Source organism: Actinia tenebrosa, unplaced genomic scaffold, assembly GCF_029948245.1.
Source record: "Actinia tenebrosa isolate PJP-AT-01 unplaced genomic scaffold, QUT_ActTen_1.0 PGA_scaffold6__47_contigs__length_16458017, whole genome shotgun sequence".
NCBI classification, from domain to species: domain Eukaryota; kingdom Metazoa; phylum Cnidaria; class Anthozoa; order Actiniaria; family Actiniidae; genus Actinia; species Actinia tenebrosa.
This window is the reverse complement of record NW_028292583.1, coordinates 11,324,485-11,345,928: the sequence shown is the minus strand read 5'-3', so window position 1 is coordinate 11,345,928 and position 21,444 is coordinate 11,324,485. Positions and strand designations below refer to the sequence as shown.

The 21,444-nt window shown below is 36.2% G+C and overlaps 2 protein-coding genes across 5 annotated transcripts; both read left to right on the top strand.

Moving 5' to 3' along the window:
- The first annotated feature begins 15 nt into the window (after positions 1-15).
- LOC116297570 (grainyhead-like protein 2 homolog) lies at positions 16-20,519 on the top strand. 4 transcript variants are annotated; one of them, XM_031705822.2, is made up of 21 exons: positions 16-150; positions 335-613; positions 2,185-2,272; positions 3,242-3,306; positions 3,859-3,925; positions 4,458-4,495; positions 4,972-5,032; positions 5,333-5,400; positions 6,834-6,910; positions 7,376-7,449; positions 12,843-12,954; positions 13,379-13,527; positions 13,863-13,967; positions 14,164-14,248; positions 14,452-14,573; positions 15,018-15,076; positions 15,639-15,687; positions 16,548-16,617; positions 16,979-17,067; positions 17,194-17,258; positions 17,709-20,519. In XM_031705822.2, exons 1-21 carry the CDS (start codon positions 131-133, stop codon positions 17,824-17,826), a joined length of 1,860 nt encoding a protein of 619 aa, XP_031561682.1. In that variant the 5' UTR covers positions 16-130; the 3' UTR covers positions 17,827-20,519. The 4 variants fall into 4 exon arrangements, with proteins under 4 accessions (XP_031561682.1, XP_031561681.1, XP_031561680.1 ...); XM_031705821.2 differs by having other exon boundaries at positions 4,909-5,032; XM_031705820.2 differs by having other exon boundaries at positions 4,906-5,032.
- Positions 10,227-12,777, top strand: LOC148906072 (uncharacterized). The gene is made up of 3 exons (XM_089038584.1): positions 10,227-10,477; positions 10,554-10,814; positions 10,912-12,777. Exons 1-3 carry the CDS (start codon positions 10,227-10,229, stop codon positions 11,102-11,104), a joined length of 705 nt encoding a protein of 234 aa, XP_088894710.1. The 3' UTR covers positions 11,105-12,777.
- Positions 20,520-21,444: the final 925 nt, after the last annotated feature.

Here is a 21,444-nt window from a genome sequence, read left to right as displayed (position 1 = left end):
AGTCCGAACGTAGTGTCTCGCACGACGGGCTTTTTCTTCATTTATAGACTTATTCATTGAGGAAAAACTTTTTCGGAATCGTACACATTTTAAGAAACATGTTTTTAATTGTTTTCTAACCGTTGCTGGTATGTCCTCGACAGATATTAAGTAAGTAACTATCCCTTTGAACAAAAAGAAATTTGTTGGGGTATGTAGCCGGCAATCTACTCATTCTTTTTTTGAAGGATATCGTGCTTTTTCTCGCTGTTCTGCGAATTATTAGCTGAGTGCGCTATTCCTCTTTCCCACTCTTTAACGCCTTTTTTAAGTCAAGTTTTTTTTGGTTTCGAAGGAAGGGCATACCTACTGAGAGGATGGAAGCAAAGAGTAGCAGTGAGGGTGGCTCGACGATTGTAATATCTACTAGTAAAGCTACGACGAGCGAACCAGAACAAACGTCCGATCGCGAGGATCGCGCATGGAAAGCGTATTTCGCTCAAACTGACGCTCCTCTAACATCTACTCTACTCACACAAGTCAATGGGGAAGATTCTAACATGGCTTCTACTTTAGGGTTCTTGTACGATTATTATGGAGTAACGGAGGATCCCAACCAACCTTCCTCACCTGGGTAAGACTGACACATAATACAAGACGTACATGCTTCTTTAATTTATTATAAGATAAGCTAAATTAATAGCTAATCGTTAGGATTTTTCCTCGGAGTTACATCGCTGCCTTCAAAATGCATATCAAACTTTAACATCAAGATTACTGCAACTTTATGTAAAATGACGAAGATTAATATTCTTAATTACGTAATGTTATGAGTCACACAGGAAAAATATCACACTAACAATGTAAAAGATGTTTTGTTTTCTGTGATGAAAACAATTGAAAAGAATACGGTTATATTACAAACTATATTATCTAGTTTTGTTAGGAATGAAAACGTTTAATTTTGATGATATGGGATATGATTTTTTATTGCTTTTGGGATTAAGAAACACAAAGGTTATTAAATACTTTAGCTTGATTAATTTTCCTTGTTCGTGGAACTTCTAAATTCGCTAGTGAACTCGAAGATTGTCCTTGACATAGCCCATAACATTGGTTCATGAAAATTAAAGTGAAGTTTATATCATTTCTATTTATAAATACTGCTGTTTTCATGAACATGCGAACTCTGTAGTTGAGATTTGCCTGTCAAATTTAGCTTTTCACTGCTGCCAGTCAAAAATATGAAAGATACCGACTGATTAGTTTGATTGACGCTAGTGAAAAACCAAATTTCAGCGTGCAGCTCACAATTACCAAGCTAGCATGATTATGAACATAGCAGTAATTTGTACTTGTAAGTTGATAACATTTGAAAGATGTTTGTTGTTTTAGTGTATGCGAAATGAGAGTAAGAGATTATTGAGCCTTTCAATATTCTGCGAACTTGGTAGTTACAAGCTACATGCTAAAATTTGTTTTTTCACTGCCATCAATCAAAAATAATCAGTCTGTACCTTTTATGTTATTGAGTGGCAACAGTGAAAAAACAATTTCACATCAAGTGGTTGAAATGTCTGAGTCCACAGAATATCGAAAACTACAGTAATGTGCCGCCCCAAAATTCCTAAAAACAAGACATCATGAGGATGAGCTCCAGGTCTAATAGTTATGCCATCCACCCTTTATTTTTCTCATTATGATTCATTTCCACCCCTCCATTTAGTCTACTCTGCAAGAAGTTAGAGCATTAGCATCAGGATGTATCAGATCAACCTACGAGGAAATTGTGACATCCTTTCTTGCATCCTTTTTGCTATTGTAAGGCTAAGATATTAAGCAATAAACGTCTGTACTTTAATGCAGAAGTTATAGTAACCAGACTTATCAGGATAGTGGCATCACTTCAAACCATATTTCACTCTTAAATGCATAATTGCAGCCTTGATGTCATGGTTATCATCAATAGAACTTAATCCACTGTTTTCTCAATTCTGATAACTCATTATTCTCTTGATTAATAGCAAGAATGTTGTTGACTTCTCAGGAAAAGGATTTAAACAGCTGGTTTCTTCATTTGATTACATAATGCTCCCTAAAAATAGTGCAAAGAAAAACATCCTAGGATATTTTGCAACATCCAGTTACTAACAAGGTTAAAGGTGCTACCAGTTTTAAGAGTTTATTTTTTGTCGATTTTTTTAGGGCTACTCCTGTTTCTCCATCGAACCAATCAAATAACAGCCATACTAATAACAGCGACTCTGAGCCCAGTTCTCCAACACACACAGAGGTATGTAATTGCTTTAATTTAAAATACCATTGATATAGGCTTTGCACCATCACAAGATGGCAGGAGCAATAGAACCTGGTCTAATCTGGTTTGCATGAGAAAGAATATATTTTCCTAGTAGGAAAGACTTTCTTATTTTGCCTCCTTCACATGATGATGAAAAGCCTCTATATTAAAGTACTTATTGCCAAATTTTCACCCTGTATTTTACTATGGGTTGATAAAATTCATGAGCTTCTGATTATTTTAACTGTCAAAATGACCAGCAAGGCAAAGATTTGACCAGACAAGGTCTAATTCTGGTCGGACATCATTTTTATAGAACCCTGTCTATAATAGGTTTTACTGTCTTTCTTCAAAAAAATTTTTTAGATGTTAATTTTATGATTTTTAATTTCAAAAATCATTCTAGGAGCCCTTGTGGTTTTTCTTGAACTAAAGCTTTTAAATCTACGTAGATTACAAGTGCCACAAAGCCTTCTAGAACACCCAGGATGTTTTAGTCTCAATTGCTATGTCTAAAAATGGTCATTTTATGTCATAGCCTAAGGATGTGATTTGTTGTTGTCATGGCAACAGTGAGAGAGGCCATTATGGTTGTAGACAGGATTCTAGTTCTTGTATACAGCTGTACTTGATTTTTAAAGCACGCAAGGAAGAGAATAGCTACAAAAACAGGGTTAAAAATAGAATTTCTTGTTTTTTCCTGTCCTAAATTAGATGCAGGTGCATTGTGGTCTAGCTTGGGTACAAACTAAAACCATATGCAAGCTTTACTGCCTCAGGAGGTATTTCTTTGTGCCTAAGCTAGACCAGAATTCACCATGTTTTCTGTTTTAGAAAAAGTGTATGTTAGTATAAAAGGACTAACCTACATTTTTCTTGATCAGTCTTGCTCTATTTCCCACTCAGTCCATCATTTTATTTCTTTAATTTAAAATCATCTATTTTGTCTGAATGCATTTTCAGTCTCCCTTAACTTATCTTCATCCTGTTCATCAAATCAAGAGCCAACAGTCAAACAATTCAAAAGGGTAAGGTGTCAAGACTATGACTGATTTTCTTCAGGGTACGCAGGGGTATTTGATAATAGCTGCTTAATGTCCTGACATGATGATCAGCCAGAAACGGACTGATCACTAGTCATGCCACCAGTCAAAAAGACAAGTCTAAGGGGCAACATTTGGGTGCCATGAATTTTGTTCAGACATTATCAGTCAACCAGCTATTATTTTTAGCCCTGGTACATGTTGGTGGAACCGTTTGATTTAGAAGTTGAAATCTCAATTGTTTCCTAGTGTCATCTCTGGATTGTCTAAGCTTGCCCTTCTTCTAAATTACATACAAAGAGCAGGGTTTTTATTAAGGGTCAGAGGTTGGAGAATGCTTCAGTAACTGAGCCAAATTACGTGTATGAGCTTCTCCTATTATTTTAAAACTTAATGAATACCCTTAAAGAAACCTCCCCATTGAAGGAGTAACAACATTTATGTCATCTTTTGGCCACAGAACTGGTCACCAAGTACCTGTATATCTGTAGTATCAGGCTCTAACTATATTTTAACACCTGTTCTGTTTCTATGTAGTGCTTCGACTTCTTCTGATTCAGGACCAATATTAAAGTCAGAAGCTCCAAGAGACAAATGTGCACAGGTTTGTACCGTATCATTTAACAATAGTCTCATTTACAGTTCCCTGCGCCACCTTGAAAGGTATAGCCGTGCCTTTGCATCGAAGCGAGATGAACGGTGAGCTTGTGGTGATAGAGACATGTGAATAATTGTCCAGGGTGTTAAAAAAGGTCTCTAACATTGCAAGCTCACCATTCGTCTCGCTTCAATGCAAAGGAATGGCTACCTTTCAAGATGGCGCAGGGAACCGTGAAGGGGACTATTATTTGTCGAAAGTGAAGTGATTATTGGTGAATATTTACTGAGCCACAAGTCTTCGAGCAGCTAGGTTAATATTCGCCATATAATCACTGAGCGCAAGGTGAATAATTCAGGTTTTAAAAAAAACGTTTTAGTATTACATACTTCCACTTTGGTAAACTTTCTCATAATCACTGGTTGCTCACCCAATCAAAGTGAAACTGTATATTCAATGCTAAAATTATACTAAATGTTTGAATGATATGTATATGAATGAAGATTTATTGAAAGTGAAATTATTTTATTGTACTCAGGGAGGCCAAGTCATACAGCACACAAAAAGCTTACCAAGGTAAACAAACCATCTTTATTAAATAATCAGAATTAAATTGGATATTATAATATTATAATAATATTATGTAATATTTTATTTAATAATTGTTTTAGAATGTTATTAAGGAGATATTTAGAAAACAATCTGACTATTGAATATTGTAGTAATAAATTTGGGAACATAATAAAACTTGAAAAAAGGTTAAATAGATAAGATATACAACATTTCCACTCTAGAGCTTCATTAAATTCATTTAATTGTCTTTAATGAAATCATGCAAAAACAAAGTTCACGAAATATAGTCGAAAATAATAATTATTTATTTAATATTTAATTATTAAGCTACAATTTTAAAGTCCAATTGTAGATTAGTATAAATTCCAGCAAAAATCCTATAAGATTTTAAATAAAAGTATTTTATTTGAAAGCAGCAGCCAGCCCAGTCGAGCCATTGTATCACAACCAATTTCATTTCCACCTGGTTCCTCCAACAGCAAATCACCTGCGTCTGTGTCAGATGTCTCATCTATTTCTCTGAGCCAGACTCCTCCAGAGGTAGGCATGACCAAAATTTGTTTTTAGAAATTTAATAAGGTCCAACCAAATAGTTGTGGAGCGTGATGCAAATTTACCATACACTGGTGCAAATATCTTTGCAATATTGCGATTCTTAAAAAAATTGGCCAAAATTGAATGATATTGATGATTCTTAAAATACCAGTGTATGCAGACTTAGCCTCACTTCTGAGGTGTGAAGAAAAGCAGACCCCCCACCCCCAGGCCCACGAACTGCCTATGCCCCTGTTGATGCATATCTTTATGATTATATTTTATTTCAATCTTTTATGTCAATAGGCTTACAACTTTGGCCCATACGCTGCTGCTTTCAAGGCAACACCAACAGTTTTCTCGGCTCAAGACAAGTAAGAAATAAAATTATTATGGACTATGTTCTAGCTAACCAGAGACATAAAGGCAATCAACTATGCGTAATGTATTAAATATTATGAAAACAAGCAAGTAAATTAGTTTGAGCTTGATCAGTGTGTAAAGTATACATGATTGATATGATAGAAGTAAGTTGAGTACCATGTATGTAATAATACCCTTATAATAAAGTATTCAACTTGATCAAAATATAGAGTGGATATCAAAAAATACTAGCCAAAGTGTAATGGTCAAATAGACACAAAAGAAAACAATAGAATTAGGATCTGCTAAAGTGAATTAGTCTAAATGTCTATTTCACAGGTTTAGCGACTTCACTCTATAGCAGAAACTTATTTAAGAGAGTTGAAATATGTAACAATATGACCATGCTCCAGATAATTTAAATGTGTTATGAGGGCTGACATGCCTGTTCTCACGTTTAGTTTTCTTTAGAAAAATCTAGAAGGTTCTTTGTAATATTTAGGAAAATATAAGGAAAGTTCTAGAAATTTCCATTTACTGTAAAGTACTTAGAGTTAGTGTAGAACGCTCTAGAAAGACAAGTCTAAATATTCTAGAGTAGTTAAAAATAGGAATTACGTAATGTTAGTAAATGCTAGAATGTTCTGGAAAGTCTGTAAAAACATACGTAAGGAACTCTCGTAGCTCCGAGTTTGGTTCCCAGTTCGATCTTAGTGTAGTCATAGTTCAGTTGAAGAGTAACACCAAGACTAAGACAAGCAAACACTGGAATTCTCCAGGCAAGCTAAGATTAGTTTAGTATAACTAGGTTAGAGTTTGGTTAGGTTAGCCCTAAGTTTTGTATCTAACCAGTTTGAGGTCAATTAAAATAGTTTCAAAACAACTCGCTGGGTTCTACGTGTTTTTCCGAACCGTAACAATTGTACGAATTATAAGTTTTGACACCATATTTGGAATTATGAGTTTGGTCTCAAGATGGCCAGTTATTTTACATTATAGTAACTGTTTCAATCTTAAAAACCTCACTTTAATACAATTTTTTTATAAACTTAAAGGCAAATTACCAGCATTTGCATTGCTACGCGGCCACCCTAGCCAAAAATCGCGACGTGCACTTTGCAATAGACTGCCGTCAAACAAACAAGTTGACGTCATTTACATGCGTTTGGATCGGCCCCGGATAGGCCCGGTGAGTGTGGCTCATAATACTTGTAAACAATCTACAAGTTTTGGCGCCTTTTGAATCACACACGTGTGTAAATGGCGTCAATGTGTTTGATTGACGGCAGTCTATTGCAAAGTGCATGTCGCGATTTTAGTCTGGGGTGGCCGCGTAGCAATGCAAACGCCGGTAATAATTATTTTATGCATGCTTGTATAATTGTTACTGGTGTTTTTAACAGTTCAGGAAATCAGTAATTGATTGGTTTTTTTTCTTCCTCAGGTATACTTATGTTCTTGAAGCACCAACATCCATTATACAGAGGAGAGGAGATGACTCTCTGACTTATGTTAACAAAGGTTGGTACTAAAATCAGCCGAGTTAACCTGAGATACTGCAATACAGAATTCCTTTCTTAGGGCTTAAAATAACAAATGGACATTTGACAATGTATGGCCAGAACTGGGACTTGTCCGGTCAAATCTTTGCCTTGCTGGTCATTTTGACCAGTAATGTTTCATCAGAAATAAAGTATGACTGATCAAAAACTAATTTGTTCAGTGATCATGACGAGAGACTGATTGGGCATTATTTTAAAACTTGTTTCTAAATTTTTTTAGTTGGTTTGTTGGCACTCGTAATCCTACATCCTCTCTCTCCCTCTCCCTCCCTCCCTCCATCCCTCCATCCCTCCCTCCCTCCATCCCTCCCTCCATCCATCCCTCCATCCATCCCTCCATACATTCACCCCTTACTCCCTCACTCACTCTCTTTTTCCTTGCATTCCTGGTAATACATTTAATTATAGCATTTTCTTCTCTTAGGCCAGTTCTATGCTATAAACTTTGAAGGGAATGTTGATCCACCAGTTTCTGAGGGTGATATCTTAAGGGTCAAGGTTAGTGTCTAATGCCATACATTAAAAAATATAATTATTTAGTTATAGAGGATAACACTTGACAGTAATTCAACTGTTAAACTCGTGGTCCTCCTTTAACGTCTCTAGTTAACTCTTTAGTTTAATGTCTCTAGTAAATGGTGGACTGGAACGCCATTGATGTGGTTATCTGAGCCACATGAAGGTCTAACCATTTTCAGATGTAATTACAAAGGCAGCACTTTCTACTTAGTTATTTCAATACCATGAGTGTTGGTCCAGCCGAGGCTTAAACCACAACCTCCTGTACAACCTTCAGTGCCGCCTCTCACCAATGCGACCCAGGTTCGAGTCCCTATGAGCCCGATGTTGTATGTGAGTAGAGTTGTTTGTTGGTTCTCTCCTGTGCTTCAAGGGTTTTCCGGGTTCTCCGTTTTTCCTCCCTCCGCAAAAACCAACTTCTAAATTCCAATTAGAGATTTCCGATTTAGCGGATTAGCGACAGTATATTCCACGCTCATTAATCCACCCGGAATATAGCCTGAGTATCAGGTCTTCCGAGGGGGAGTGGGAGAGAAGGGAAGGAAGCCGGCTCTCTCTTTCCCCTCTCCCGGAGAGCCTGATACTCATGCTACCCAGAATATAGGTTAACTCAGTAAATGTTTTGTTTTCTATTGCTTAACGAGCACTATTTTTTTACTTAATATTCTGAACTGGTACTGTTTTATATGACCTTTTTGAACTAAAATATGGTTTGTTGATATGAGTACACAATCAGTCTATACTCAACAAACAAATAAACAAATAATTTTTGCTGACGAACATGTATTATATCAACTAAAATTGTTAAGGCCGATTTACACGGTACAACGTTTGCTTACGAGTGTCGCATGCAATCTGCTTACGCCATCCTTACAACACGGCTACCACTGAGGATTTTAAGACATGATTTAAAACCCTACAACAATCGCATACGACAGTGGTAGCCATGTTGTAAGGATGGCGTAAGCAGATTGCATGCGACACTCGTAAGCAAACGTTGTACCGTGTAAATCGGCCTTCATACTTCAGTGTTCTCAAATCTACAATGAAAAATCCAAGTTACACTTGTAAGCAAAGTCTTTGGAAAGAAAGAGGTTGACGAAACGTTATCAAAGTTTCTCGAATATTCCACAAATTGTATCGTTAGGGGGAAATCAGTCTGTAAAGAAACGAGTTGATATTCTCTTTCCTACAGTCCTCTAAGAATTAGTCTCCTTCGATTTGCATGAAATCCACAGGTTGCTACTACGATGGGTTGGAACGGTCTCATGTGACGAAAGATGTCTGAGGAAGCCGAATATACTTTAAGAGAACCAATAGTGTGCTCCACTCGGATACGAAGTGATCTCAGGGCCCTGTTAGCATCTCGCTGTCTTCTGTTGTGGGCAATACGTCTTGGTGTAATGAGAGGAGGGCGGTTAGCATATCCCCCATCAGCAAGCAGCCTTGCTCGTTGTGGAAGATTTCTTATTCTCCTGTGTCCTATAGCAGGAAGTCGTCTGAATGTTTCTGCATCTTTCATACGCCCCGGAAAACTGAAAAATGTATGCATTTATCTTTCAGTAGTAAACAAATGTGTCAGGGTAAATCATATCGTTATGACCATCATAATCATTCATTCATTCACTCATCCATCCATCCATCCATCCATCCACCCACCCACCCACCCACCCACCCATCCATCCATCCATCCATCCATTCATTCATTACTATCTTAAACCTAGACAAGTCTACAAACTTACCCAGCTACAAGTAGTACTATCAATCCGTCTGCATCGATTACTATTTGCGTACTTATAAAGTGGTATTTCTTGTCGCCTCTATAAAACTCTGCTTGTCTTGGGCCAGATGGTCTTTGAATTCTGTGTGTCGTGGCGTCTATCATACCTACAGCGTTTGAAAAATGTGGCAGAGTGTCCAGAAAATTACTCCAAACCCTTAGAGAGTGCCATGTGATAAAATTTTGATAGCGGACAAACAGAATTGGAACGATATGATAGATTTCTTCAGCAACGGTACTTTTGCTTATTCTAAAGATGAATGCGAGGACGTACAGTTTCGGGTATTGCCTTAGCCACATAACAACCATGAGGACTCTGTTTGTGACGTCAAGTTTGCAAGCTCTTCGTCTATTAGTTGCTGGTACTCGAGGTGTATGTCTTGGAAGAGTAACGTCTACGGCTATTCTTCGTATAATAGCATCAAAGGATTCAGGTGTTTCCCCGGTCATGTACCAAAAAACGCGTGGGTAGCTCCGTACTGAACGATAAATATCGATGCCATTGTTTTGGCGGTGAAGAAGCTGATTGCCAAGAAGTCGGGCTAAGAGGTTAAATCTCCCTGCTGGTACTATAGAGACCAGCATAAGAAGTGCTATGAGCAGATTCCCTATAACATGGGTAGGAAATAGAGGAACTAGGCGTGGTGATCTTTGGAGCACAAGTTTTACAACTGTAACCACAGACAACAGCGTCATCACAACAAAGGTTGGGAAAGGAGGAACATCCATTACTTGTTTTGAACTTAATAAATACCTATAAACTTTTACAAAGGCGAAGATATGCAAATAATTTGCTACAACTTGTCAAAGCGTGCGTGCACTTAGAATGTATGCATTATTATTAACATAATTAGGAAACAAAACACAAACACAATTAGGAAACACAAGAAGGTTGATAACATTCACGCTTAGCGCACGTGGGCACGTTTGCTAGCAAGGCACTCTTTTCATCATTCGTACAAGAACATTGAACACGATGGAAAACGTGAAAAAACAAAGAAAAGCAAGAAGAAATTATACAGAACTGGAGGATATTCTCATTCTTCAGGCTGTAAATACATGTGGGAGAGAGTGGAAAAGCGTGTTGAGCTACATGAGACGACACGCAGAAGTGATGGGAGAAGCAGGAGACCAGTATTTGGTCGAGGATAAGTCCGCTTGCAAGGCTTTACAAGAGCGCCTAAGAAAACGAGCTTCTAAACTGCTCAACAACGCTCTACTTACAAGGTACAATCAATTATTAAACAGGTGCAAAGTGCTTTCCGTAAGTTAAGAGGATAATAATATAAAATTATTCTTATAGGAATGACGATACCACGTCAACAGACAAAACGCAGCGGGAAACACCATCAACATCAAAAATAATTGATGATGAATACGAGTCTTCTCAATCTAGCAGCGAGAAAAGTGCTAAACAAGAAATTGCAGAAATTTGTAAGGCTATTAATACTAGGGAAACGAAGTATGTGGTTGACGTGGATGACAAAAACCTACAGCATGACGACTCGACAGAAATTCTCAAGAAGATCAACAATAGAAGGGAACTTGAGAAAGAGGAAGATAGGTAATTTGATAATAATTTAATATTTTGTAATAATTTGTGCTCAAATTCTTAGATATGGCTTGTAAAACGTGGTTTTCATGTGTTGTTTTTATCTTAGGAAAAGAACTTCAGTGAAGCCGGAGAACAAGTCTAGCAAAAGACAAAAATTGACGAGAGAGGATAGACTTGACCGCTTGCTGGATGCAATCCCTGGTGTTCTCGAGTCAACTCAAACTGCTGCTCGAGAGCATAAGAAAGCTTTGGCAAGCTGGAGGACTATTCATGGTTTGGTGTCTTCTGACGAAGACTAGAATATTTATTTGTCTTTTGTGGCAGTTACGTTTTGTACGTATATATGACATGCTAACATGATATCTGTCTGATGAAGACTAGAATATTTATTTGTCTTAATTGTAGCAATTACGTTTTGTATCTGTCTGATGAAGAATGGAATATTCAGTATTATTGTCTTGTAGCTGACTACAAATTATTAAAATAGTTTTCTTGTCATTAAGTGGAAAGTCAGACTCATTTCTTGGTAGCTACGATTAACATGCAGTGAAGCTCGGGGCCCAGAGATTGAGAGGTCCTTCAGGATAAAGAGGATAGGGATGCTCGTTGACGAGAAATCGGGGAAAAAAATACCCTATATAAATACAAAGACGATTCAGAAGTTAGTTTGATTTAGTTTACGGCACCTATTTAACGGTTTGACTGAATTCACAACGCATCAGCTACACGATGTACCTATTCCGTTAGTATATGCCTATTCCGCCTATAATCCGCTAAATCGGAAATCTCTAATTGATCTTGGGCTTTCACCTAGCATGGATCTGAGGGTTCTGTTCGTGATTGTCCCACTCTGTGATTACAGAGAAAACTGATAGATTTTAGATTTAGATGCTTTTATAACTGAGCTAACCATGTGTACTGTATTGCTGTTTATCATAAGACAGAACTACATACCCATCGAAATATGGTGCCCAATTTGAATAACTATAGTTCTGCACTGACTAGCCTCTCATATAATATGTGAGAAGGCTTTTATGTTTCCACATGAACACAAGGCTAGTCAGTCGCTAGGACAATAGTTTTACAAATTGGTAGCCATATTTGGATATGTTGTATAAAATAAATAAAATATAGAAATGGGACTTAACAGTGGCATTTCCACAAAGTGGCTTTTCATCCTCTGAATTCCAATTGGAATTTAGGAATTGATTTTCGTGGGAGGAGAACCAGTGAACCCAGAAAACCCTTGAAGCACAAGAGTTAAACCCTTTAACTCTTTTTTTAAAAATTAAAATATCTCTGCCTACACAGAAAGAAATTACATTTTCTAAGGGTTATAAAGAGTGTGAGAGTATACTCTAGTACATTGTTTATGAGGTGGGGTGCAGGTCAGGGTATAAAGATTACCAGGGTTCCATTTGAGGAGGGGTGGGTGTAATATTTTTTCAGTATTATTTTTGATGTTATTCCAAAAAACATTTTTAAGAAACCTCTTATCAAGCAGTTCTGTAGAGTAGGCTAATCTTTCCTAATCTGGATAATCCAGGGTTCCACAGGGTTCAATATCATAACAGGATTATAGATTATAGATTCCTAGGGTATGTGCAAGCTTGAGGTTTTTGGCCCAGTACAGTATTATCACTGAATATTAACGATGTCTAAGCATCACAAGTCATTGGAGATTATGAACTTTCTATGTTGCGACTTTTGTGATGTGTTCAGAACTTCTTGGATTGGTATGAGATTTAACATGATGTTTAGTGCCAAGGATGGATGTTTTTTTTTTGTCCCATGGAGAAGGAGAAAAACAAAACACTGTCCCTAGCATAGCACCAAGGTCATACTACTTTTATGTAAACACTAGTCCTAGAATAATTATTGCTTCATATTTTCATTGTATTGTTTATTACAATGAAGCCTCGGCAGATTGATGTTTTTTTTATTTGAGGTTATTTGGTATTAGTAAAAATACACAGGTGATTGCTGCACGCACATGTATTATTCTATATTAAATTTTATATGTTTTTCTTATTCTAGTCAGTAATTCACCTTGTATTTCGGGATGAGAAAGATCCTAGGACAGAGTTAGAACACTGGCATTATTGGCACAGTCAACAACCAAACCCACAGCAAAGGGCTTTTGATGTTGGTAAGTATTGTTGTTTATTCTTATTGTTTGTTTGTTTGCTTGTTTCTTTTTTGTTTTGTTTGTTTGTTTTTTTTCTTTCTTTCTCACTCTTTCCTTCTCATTTATTCATTCTCTCTCTTTCTTTCTTTCATTTTCTCCCTCTTTCTTTCTTTCTCTCTCTTTCCTTGTCATTTATTCATTCTCTCTCTTATTCCCTCTCTCTCTTAAGATTGCTAATTGTTATTGTTAATCTTTCAGCATCCATCTGTATTTGAGTGTAAAATATGTCAAGATTTTTTTGAATGTTTTTATTATAACAAATATTATAGTGTTTCCCTTTGCTGTATTGTGAGACAATTAATTCAAATTATTTTTTTAAGTTAATAAATGAATAGTGATTATTAATATTCAACCCTTCTGACTATATACATTTATTTATTTACAGATCGCAAGTCATGTCAGAACATTGATGAGAACATTGATGACTTATCATACAATGCAGCAGGGTTTGTTTGGAGTCCTCATGTTAATGCAAAGATAGTTCTCCGCATAAACTGTTTGAGTACAGACTTTTCACCTCAGAAAGGAGTAAAGGTAAAAATTTATTTTCTTCTTTATTTGAAAAAAATAAGTATCTTGCTAAAAAAACTTAACATACTTTTTTTGTAATTTTGTACTATATTATTCCATTCTCACATTCATGGTATAAAAGTTGTACTTAGACCCCCTAGATTAGTGCCTTCGCTCTTAATTAATGTACTGAATAAATTAATGTTTAAATTTTAAAAAAAGATAATATAAATGTATTTGTAACCTAATTTTTAAACTCATTTAATTTGAAAAAAAAAACCAGCTTTAGGTAAGGTTTTACACTCAGTGTGAATGGGGCATATGTAATTAATATGTACTTTGTTTTTTGCTGTTTGCAGGGTATTCCTCTTCACCTTCAAATTGATACTTATGAGGATCCTGAGTCGTCGGATGCTGAGCCTGTCCATAGAGCATTCTGTCAAATAAAAGTATTTCGCGATAAGGTAAATATTTCCACTGTTAACAAGATAAAATAACAATAAAATATGCAAGAATTTTCTGTCAGTTTAAAAAGAAAAAAATCAAATTCTTATAACCCTTTTCAAAATTATGCAACCAAACTAATGCCAGATGCCTGGGATTTTATAAAATTAAAGCTTTTGCATCAGGTATATTAATTCAAATTCTCTTACTTCTCAGGGTGCAGAGAGAAAGAATAAAGATGAATCCAGATCAGCTGAGAGGCGAATGCAAAAATGGATGAAACAAAACCCCATTGGCTCAGGTAGTCACAGTACATTGACTAAACTACATTGATTCAAATGACTTAGTAGGGTCTTTGGAGGGGATAATTTTCCACAGAACATCTTCAATAGGGGGCTAACCACACTTTATGGTGGGAGGGCCATAAATATTTCCTGAAAGCACATTACGCTTGTACTGTGATATTACTTAGTAAATGAATCTTCAATGATCTATTTTTTTTAGAATCCTCAATGATTTCTCCTACGCACCTGTTTCACCCACCCAGTAAATTCACCCAGTTACTGGCAACCACGCCCTTGGGACCCAAGCCTGTGCTGTTTACCCCTGTCTTGGGGACACCAGGGGTAAGTAATGATATAACAATATTGCCCCTTGACTAGAACCAAACAGGACACATGTCATTACTTCTTACCATTTTAAAATGCAGTTTTGACTTAATGGCCAACGTTTCAGTTTGCCATGAGGTAGAAGCCAAGGTGGTGTAAGTGGTCTACTTGAAGGAAAGGAAAGCAAAGCAAGAATCAGACTGCCAATTCTTATGCCTAATAGATACATACCTCACCAGGGCGTTGCTGTAGAATTTGTAAATCTGAGTCCTGGTACATGATTATCTTTCATTATCCTCACTTTTGGTGAAGAAAATGTTTGAGACAGAATATCTTTTGACAGCCCTTGTCATGCAAGGTGGAGCAAGTATTATTTTGAAAGGGAATTGCCCTAATCATGATTACTGCATCATGTATTGAAAAATGAATAAAATAAACTTGGTTTTCTTTTTTGTGCTTTAGAATATCCTACCCTCTGGAGACCCTGTCATCCAGACATCATCACTATTAGCAACCATAAGGTAAATAATACCACTGTTTTTCAACCCTTGGTTTGAGTCTAACATATGAGCAGGGTTTGCTTGGTCTTGTGCTATTTCTTTAAGTTTTTTTCTCTTGATGTCTAACTTTCCTCTCTCAATACAAATCACTGAGTTGAGTTTTGTGTCACTGTGCTGTCACCATGATGAAATGAATACAGTATTGCAGAAGTGCCCTTCATTAGGGCTGGCCACAATGCGAAGTACTATCATTGCATTTAGATGCAAACATCAGACATCAAAACATGTTCTTACTGGCTCCTGAGACTTGTTTGTTTGTCAGCTAAAGCATCACTTTCATTGCAAATCGACAAACATTGATGATGTTTTTGCCGAGAAAAAGACAACTTTCAGGAGCTAGCTAGAATGCTACATGTTTCAATACCTGATGCATTCATGCCCAGATGCAAATGCAGGTAGCCCATTGATACCAAAAATTTATTTACTAGAATCGACTAGTTAAAAATTTTGAGTTGCCAAATAACATTCTCTGTATTTATTCGTAATGAAAAATTAATGTTTCCTTTCTTTATCTCACCAACAGAGAAAGAGAACACAAGAGGACAATCCAAACAGCTCTCGCTGTTGCTAAGGTAATCCATTGTTTGCATCCAGGCCTAAACACCAGACATCGAAACTTGTTGTAACTGGCTCCTGAAATTTGTATGTTTGTTGACCAAAACGTCAACGTTTGTCAATTTCAAACAAGACCACTTTTTCAATATTTTAGCCAAAAAGCGTAAAAGTTTTTCAGGGGACAGTTAAAACATATTTTGATGTCTGGTGTTCACGCCCAGTTGCAAACGACTGTAAAATTATGTCCTGGGAAAGTCAAAAAGTGTTCATTTTGTTTAGCTCATTGCATTCTGAATTTTGGTAAATATTTATCTGGTCCTGGAATCAAGGCTGGTGCAGTGATAGTAGTGCGCTTATCTCATTGCTACACTAGGCGTTACTAACTTACTTCCAGTTTGATCTGTATTTTGGCTGTACTCTGACTTAGTTCAGCTCAGCAGTTGTTTCAGGGCTTGATCTGTGAGTTATAACCATGCCCTGACTTTGATCAGCAAGGCTTGATCTGTAAGTTATAGCCATGCCCTGACTTAGATCAGCTCAGCAGTTGTTTCAGGGTTTGATCTGTAAGATATAGCCATGCCCTGACTTAGTTCAGCTCAAAAGTTGTTTCAGGGCTTGATCTGTAAGATATAATCATGCCCTGACTTTGATCAGCTCAGCAGTTGTTTCAGGACTCAATCTGTGAGTTGTAGCCATGCCCTGACTTAAAAACAGTAGATCAGCCCAGAGAATGTTTCAGGGTCCACTAACATTGATGTTTGGTTTGATTCTTTGTTATTATAAGGGTCAGACCATTTCAATAAGGAATAGAGGATGTCAGTCTCTAGATGTTCCTGCATTTGTTCTCTGACATTTTATTTGTCAATTTATCGCTCAGGAGGAATTGGCTGATCTGGAGGTGGTACCACGGATGAAAGTCCAACGAGTCCACAGACTTGATAGACCAGGTATTGTCTCAGCAGTCCCATCATTACTTGCTTTTCTTTTCCAAACACCCATTATTGCCCTATTTCATAGTGATGTCACAGTTTGTTTTACATCAGCTAAACTGATAGAAAGGCTAGATTTGAGCTTAATTCTGTTCTTTCGAGACATTTAGCATAATATTTAGTTTTTCTTGTGTTCACCAGCTCATAAACCAAATTTCATTATGATTTACGATGTGTTGTTGTCATTCCCCTCCAGCAACCATGATCCCTAGTGTCAATACAATTGTTTGTTTCGATGTGACGTCATAATGAAATAGGACAATAATAAGTCAAATATTAATTTATTATTTTTTAGTGACTTTTTCATTCTGATTTTAAGCGGTTACAATCTACGTGAAGAAGGACGAAGAAAAAGTTTATAATGCACTGATGCTAAAACAGCTGACAGTCAAAGAACTGGTCAACCAGGTAGATTCTTGTTCTCACATTATCTCTTAAAGACTTAATGTTCTCTCTTGCACATTTAAATGATTCCCATTAAAAAATACAATATTATGTTACCAAGTTAACTTATCTTGTTGTATTATGCTTTAGATTGCAGACAAATACAACATGCCTCCAGACATGATCAAAAGCGTGTACAAGAAAACCAAGAAAGGGTATGAGAAACTTTGAAAATTCCATCACATTTACTTACCAACTCCAGACATTTTGAACTGTTTGGCATTTCGGCTCCTGCCAATCAAACTTATCATGGGCTGAGTGCATTCCTATCACGATCAGTAAATATCCCTCAACTTGAAAGCAATTTTCCCATTGGAAAATATTTATTCCTCACAATCGGAATGCACTCAGTCGATGATAAATTTGATTGGCAGTACCAAAAGGTTCTAAATATCTGTAGAGTCAGTTAGGTGGCAGAAACATGAAACAGGCTGTAATATAGGTTTATTTGTTTTATCATTCTGCTTTTGATTATGTTATTCATATGACAAGAAGCCCAATTTAGATAAAAGTTCTAGACAAAAAATCCAACAAATTCTTATAAAAATGTGCTTACTGGTTCTAGATTGCATACAATAAACTCAAATGCAACTTTTATTTTCTAGAATTCTAGTAAACATGGAAGATCGCATGATTGAAATGTTTGTAGATGAGGATGACTTCATTATCAACCTTGATTTTGATAACCAACTTGGTCACTTTGAACTGACGCTGAGATACTAAACAATACCAGCCCTAGGATTCAGTCTTTGCCGCTGGTAACAGGGTAACCACAGTCAAACATTGCTCAATGTTTGTCATTTTTAGCACCATTAGTATAATTTGGTGTTTGTTTAATATAACTTCAAAACTCAACCATACAAAGACATCGTATTATGAAATACAGTACATACATACCTTTGTATAAGTTTTTTAATCAATCTTTTCAGACATTTAATTCGTTCATTTTTATTTAGAATAGCTTAATTTCTAATTGTAGTGCATAGAGTGATAGTAAGGTTCAGGAAATAGTTATTCAGGTTTTGTGTATATATAAAAATGAAAAGACTTCCAACTCATTTATTTAGTGTCATTTAATAATAACTTATGTTTCTCTAAAAAAATTACAACAAATCTTAACAAAACATTTTTTCATATTTATTTTCTTTTCAAAAATTGTGTATTTTTGTTGGCCATTATTTAAAAAACTTTTATTTTTGTTAAACTTTGTGGTGATGGAGTAGACTCACCTAGTGATCCGCCTTGGATCGTTTATTCATTATCTTGTTCAACGATTTCATACTCTATCACAGGAGTGTAGCCAGGATTTTGCCTTGGGAGGGGAGGGAGGCAAAAACTATTTTCAGAATATTGGTAAGTCGAACTTGTCATGTGACTACATAGATGTTAAGGTTTATACAGGGTGAGGATGCGAGGGGGTGGGTCCTGTTGGCCCCCATGGCTATACCCCTGTATCACTAGGTGTAGTTCTTCCATGTACTACTGTAGGGCTGTAAAACGTCCTTATGTCAAATCTGTTGTTACATACAACAGTATTTGTATAAATAATTTAACTATGCAAAGCGATTCTGTTTATCCTATAAGATACTGATAGATATTAAGGGGTTTCATTTATTGTTGGTCAGAGATTGGAGAATGCTCTATTAAACTAAGCAAGATTCTCTGGATTAAACTACCATGACCTTCTATTATTCCAAAACTTATGGATCTAATAGACATTAATAAGCATTATTTTTATCTTAGAGTGAAGTCACTAAACCTGTGAAATAGATATAACACCAATGCACATTAGTAGACCCTAATTCCATCGTTTTCTTTTGTGTCTACTTGACGTTTTACATGTCGACTAACATTTTTTATTTCACGGGCTAAATGCCTTCACTGTAAGAGTGTTTTCCATTTTATTTCAGAGTTTTTCATTTTATTGCACAGATGAAATCACTCTTCTTCCCTCCATGAAACAGAAGCTACCATTATCTATTTAATTTAGAAAAACTAAACATACCGGTAGTGGTATTAGTGTCCATCAAAATGCCATTTCATGGAGGGAAGTAAAACATCGTTTTATATACTCTGGTAAAATCATAATCATCAAACAACATAAATATGCATTATATATATTAGAGTAACAAAGGTGAAGGGAAAACATTTATATCATCTAAACTTCTTCTGCCCCTAGTACTTTGAAGGAGCAGTTAATGTTATGAACCATTAACCATTGAGTAAAATAGCACTGTTTACAAATAGAAAACAGAAATTTGCACAACTTATTAATAATTAGTTTTACTACTTGTCCTCGTCTTTACCATTAGCATTCCACTATTCTAGATTTGCTCTTAATTTTCTTGTCCTATCTGTATTCATATTTTCATTTATTTGTACTTTAAATTTATGATAACCCATTACAGTGAAGATTTGACTGAGATTTTTCTAAACTTGTTTTGGAGTGAGTTTTTTTAAATCTGTGTGTTTCATGGTGAGTCAAATGTAGATTCCCTTGCTCAGATACCAGCCTGTGGCCTCTTGACAATGGTCAATCCAAGGTTTCAGTCTCAAATTGTGCTTCTCATCCACTACTGTGTTAGGTTGAGAAAGCATTCATCCTTTCGCTTGCTCTCTGTGTCTCTCAATGGAAAACCTGGAGAGCAAGCAAAAGGACAACAGTTACTGTTTTCTCAGGCTTCTGCCTTTTTAGCTTAGGCTTCAAAACTGCATGGTTTTTTGCAAGGTAGTAACAGTGGTATAGTTCAATACTCCATTTTACAGTTTCATTCAGTGACCAGGAATAATAGTTCCAAGTTGAGGCTGGAGTTTCTGTGCATAGCAAAACTATACTTTTTATCATGCTGTCAACTCCAACCTCGACTTGCAGCTGTTATTCATGTTCACTGAACAGAACTGTAAAATGGAGTATTTTAGGTGCAATGACAATACAGTCACATTTACTTGGCATTTCTGTCAAAGAAAACGGTGACCATTGTTTATCTATCTTATTGTACTAAACTAGTAATGTTATGTGAAATCTTGTACATTTTTATGAGTAATATTAAATGTAGTCTCTATTTATACTGATACAAAACGTACAGTTGATTTTAGATGTGTTAAAAGTAACTTCTCTCTATATATATGTGTGTGTGTGTGTGTGTGTGTGTATTTCTTCTTTTAATATTGTCATTCAAAATAGTTTAGAAGCTAGCTCACTTTTTGGGCTCCCTGTGCTCTCTGCAACAAGCAGGGATAAGTAGCCCCCCCTCCCAAATGGAGCTGTCAAAGGATTGAGTGGCCAGTGGCTTCATGCATGGACTATCCTGGACAATTTTCAGCAAACATACTTGGTTTTAGTTCAGTTTAGAAACTTTAATATATCTGTATTATATTCATGTTCATAATAAAAATAAATGATCAGTGTATATGTACATGCAAGGCTGTGACGATTGTTATGTGTTTACTAGGAGGAAAGAATTTTTGTTTGGGTTAGACTTGCCCCAAGTCTTCTCTTGTCTCGTCTCCAGTGGGAGTTTTTTTTTATGGAGTGAACATAATACAGAGAACAGCATACTTTGGGAGGTGAAATCTATCTAAGCGACCCTTATTAAGTTTGTCATGAATTTGAGGCTAACATGGAAATACAAAATAACACTCTCTCAATAAAATGTGTGGCATTTCTTTTGTATTTCCATGTAAGCCTCGCATTTAAGACAATTCTAAGAAGAGTCCATTATCTTCAATGGAACAATGTATGGAAGATACAACTTTGAGGAGAAAGAATTCAGTCCAAAGCATCTTTGAACAGAGGGATGGGCATTTCCAGAGAAGATGAGTAGAGGTTTGATAAGGAAAGGTTCTAGGTTCTAGGGTTAGGCTAGCCTTCTTTACACCAAAACCAAATATGGCAACCAATTTGAAGAACTATTTTTCTGGACAGACTTAACCTCTGATACATGTGGAAACACAAAACAGGAAGCAAGTCAGTTCGGAACAATAGTTCTTCAAATGGCTGCCATATTTCGATTCTGTGCATACTACACAGCCGTCCTTAAAGTCTTTCACGAAGGTTTCCTTCTGATGAATACAATAGAACAAGAAAAAATATAAAGCAAAACAATTGAACCAGTAGGTAATGAAACTATTGTTTGTTTTGGCCAATCTCAACAGCTTTTGTTAGGGGGTGCGACATTACTGTTAGTAAGAGCTGGACCACTGTAATAGAATGTAGCAGTCCAAATAGGACTGTAAGTTCCAAGGGTTTGGTAAAAGAAAAAACTATGGAGATGAGTTTGAAATGATTTTGAAACAATGTGAAAAATCTAACAGAAATTCATCAAAAGAAAATTTTCAGTA

Bases quoted from the DNA above. Each gene is read 5' to 3' on its own strand.
- LOC116297570 (XM_031705820.2), top strand. From the start codon at position 131: ATGTCCTCGACAGATATTAA. The intron at 3,307-3,858 runs GTAAGGTGTCAA...GTTTCTATGTAG, and splicing joins CAGTCAAACAATTCAAAAGG to TGCTTCGACTTCTTCTGATT. The intron at 17,259-17,708 runs GTATGAGAAACT...TTTATTTTCTAG, and splicing joins TACAAGAAAACCAAGAAAGG to AATTCTAGTAAACATGGAAG.
- LOC148906072 (XM_089038584.1), top strand. From the start codon at position 10,227: ATGGAAAACGTGAAAAAACAAAGAAAAGCAAGAAGAAATTATACAGAA. The intron at 10,478-10,553 runs GTACAATCAATT...TTATTCTTATAG, and splicing joins AACAACGCTCTACTTACAAG to GAATGACGATACCACGTCAA. The intron at 10,815-10,911 runs GTAATTTGATAA...TTTTTATCTTAG, and splicing joins CTTGAGAAAGAGGAAGATAG to GAAAAGAACTTCAGTGAAGC.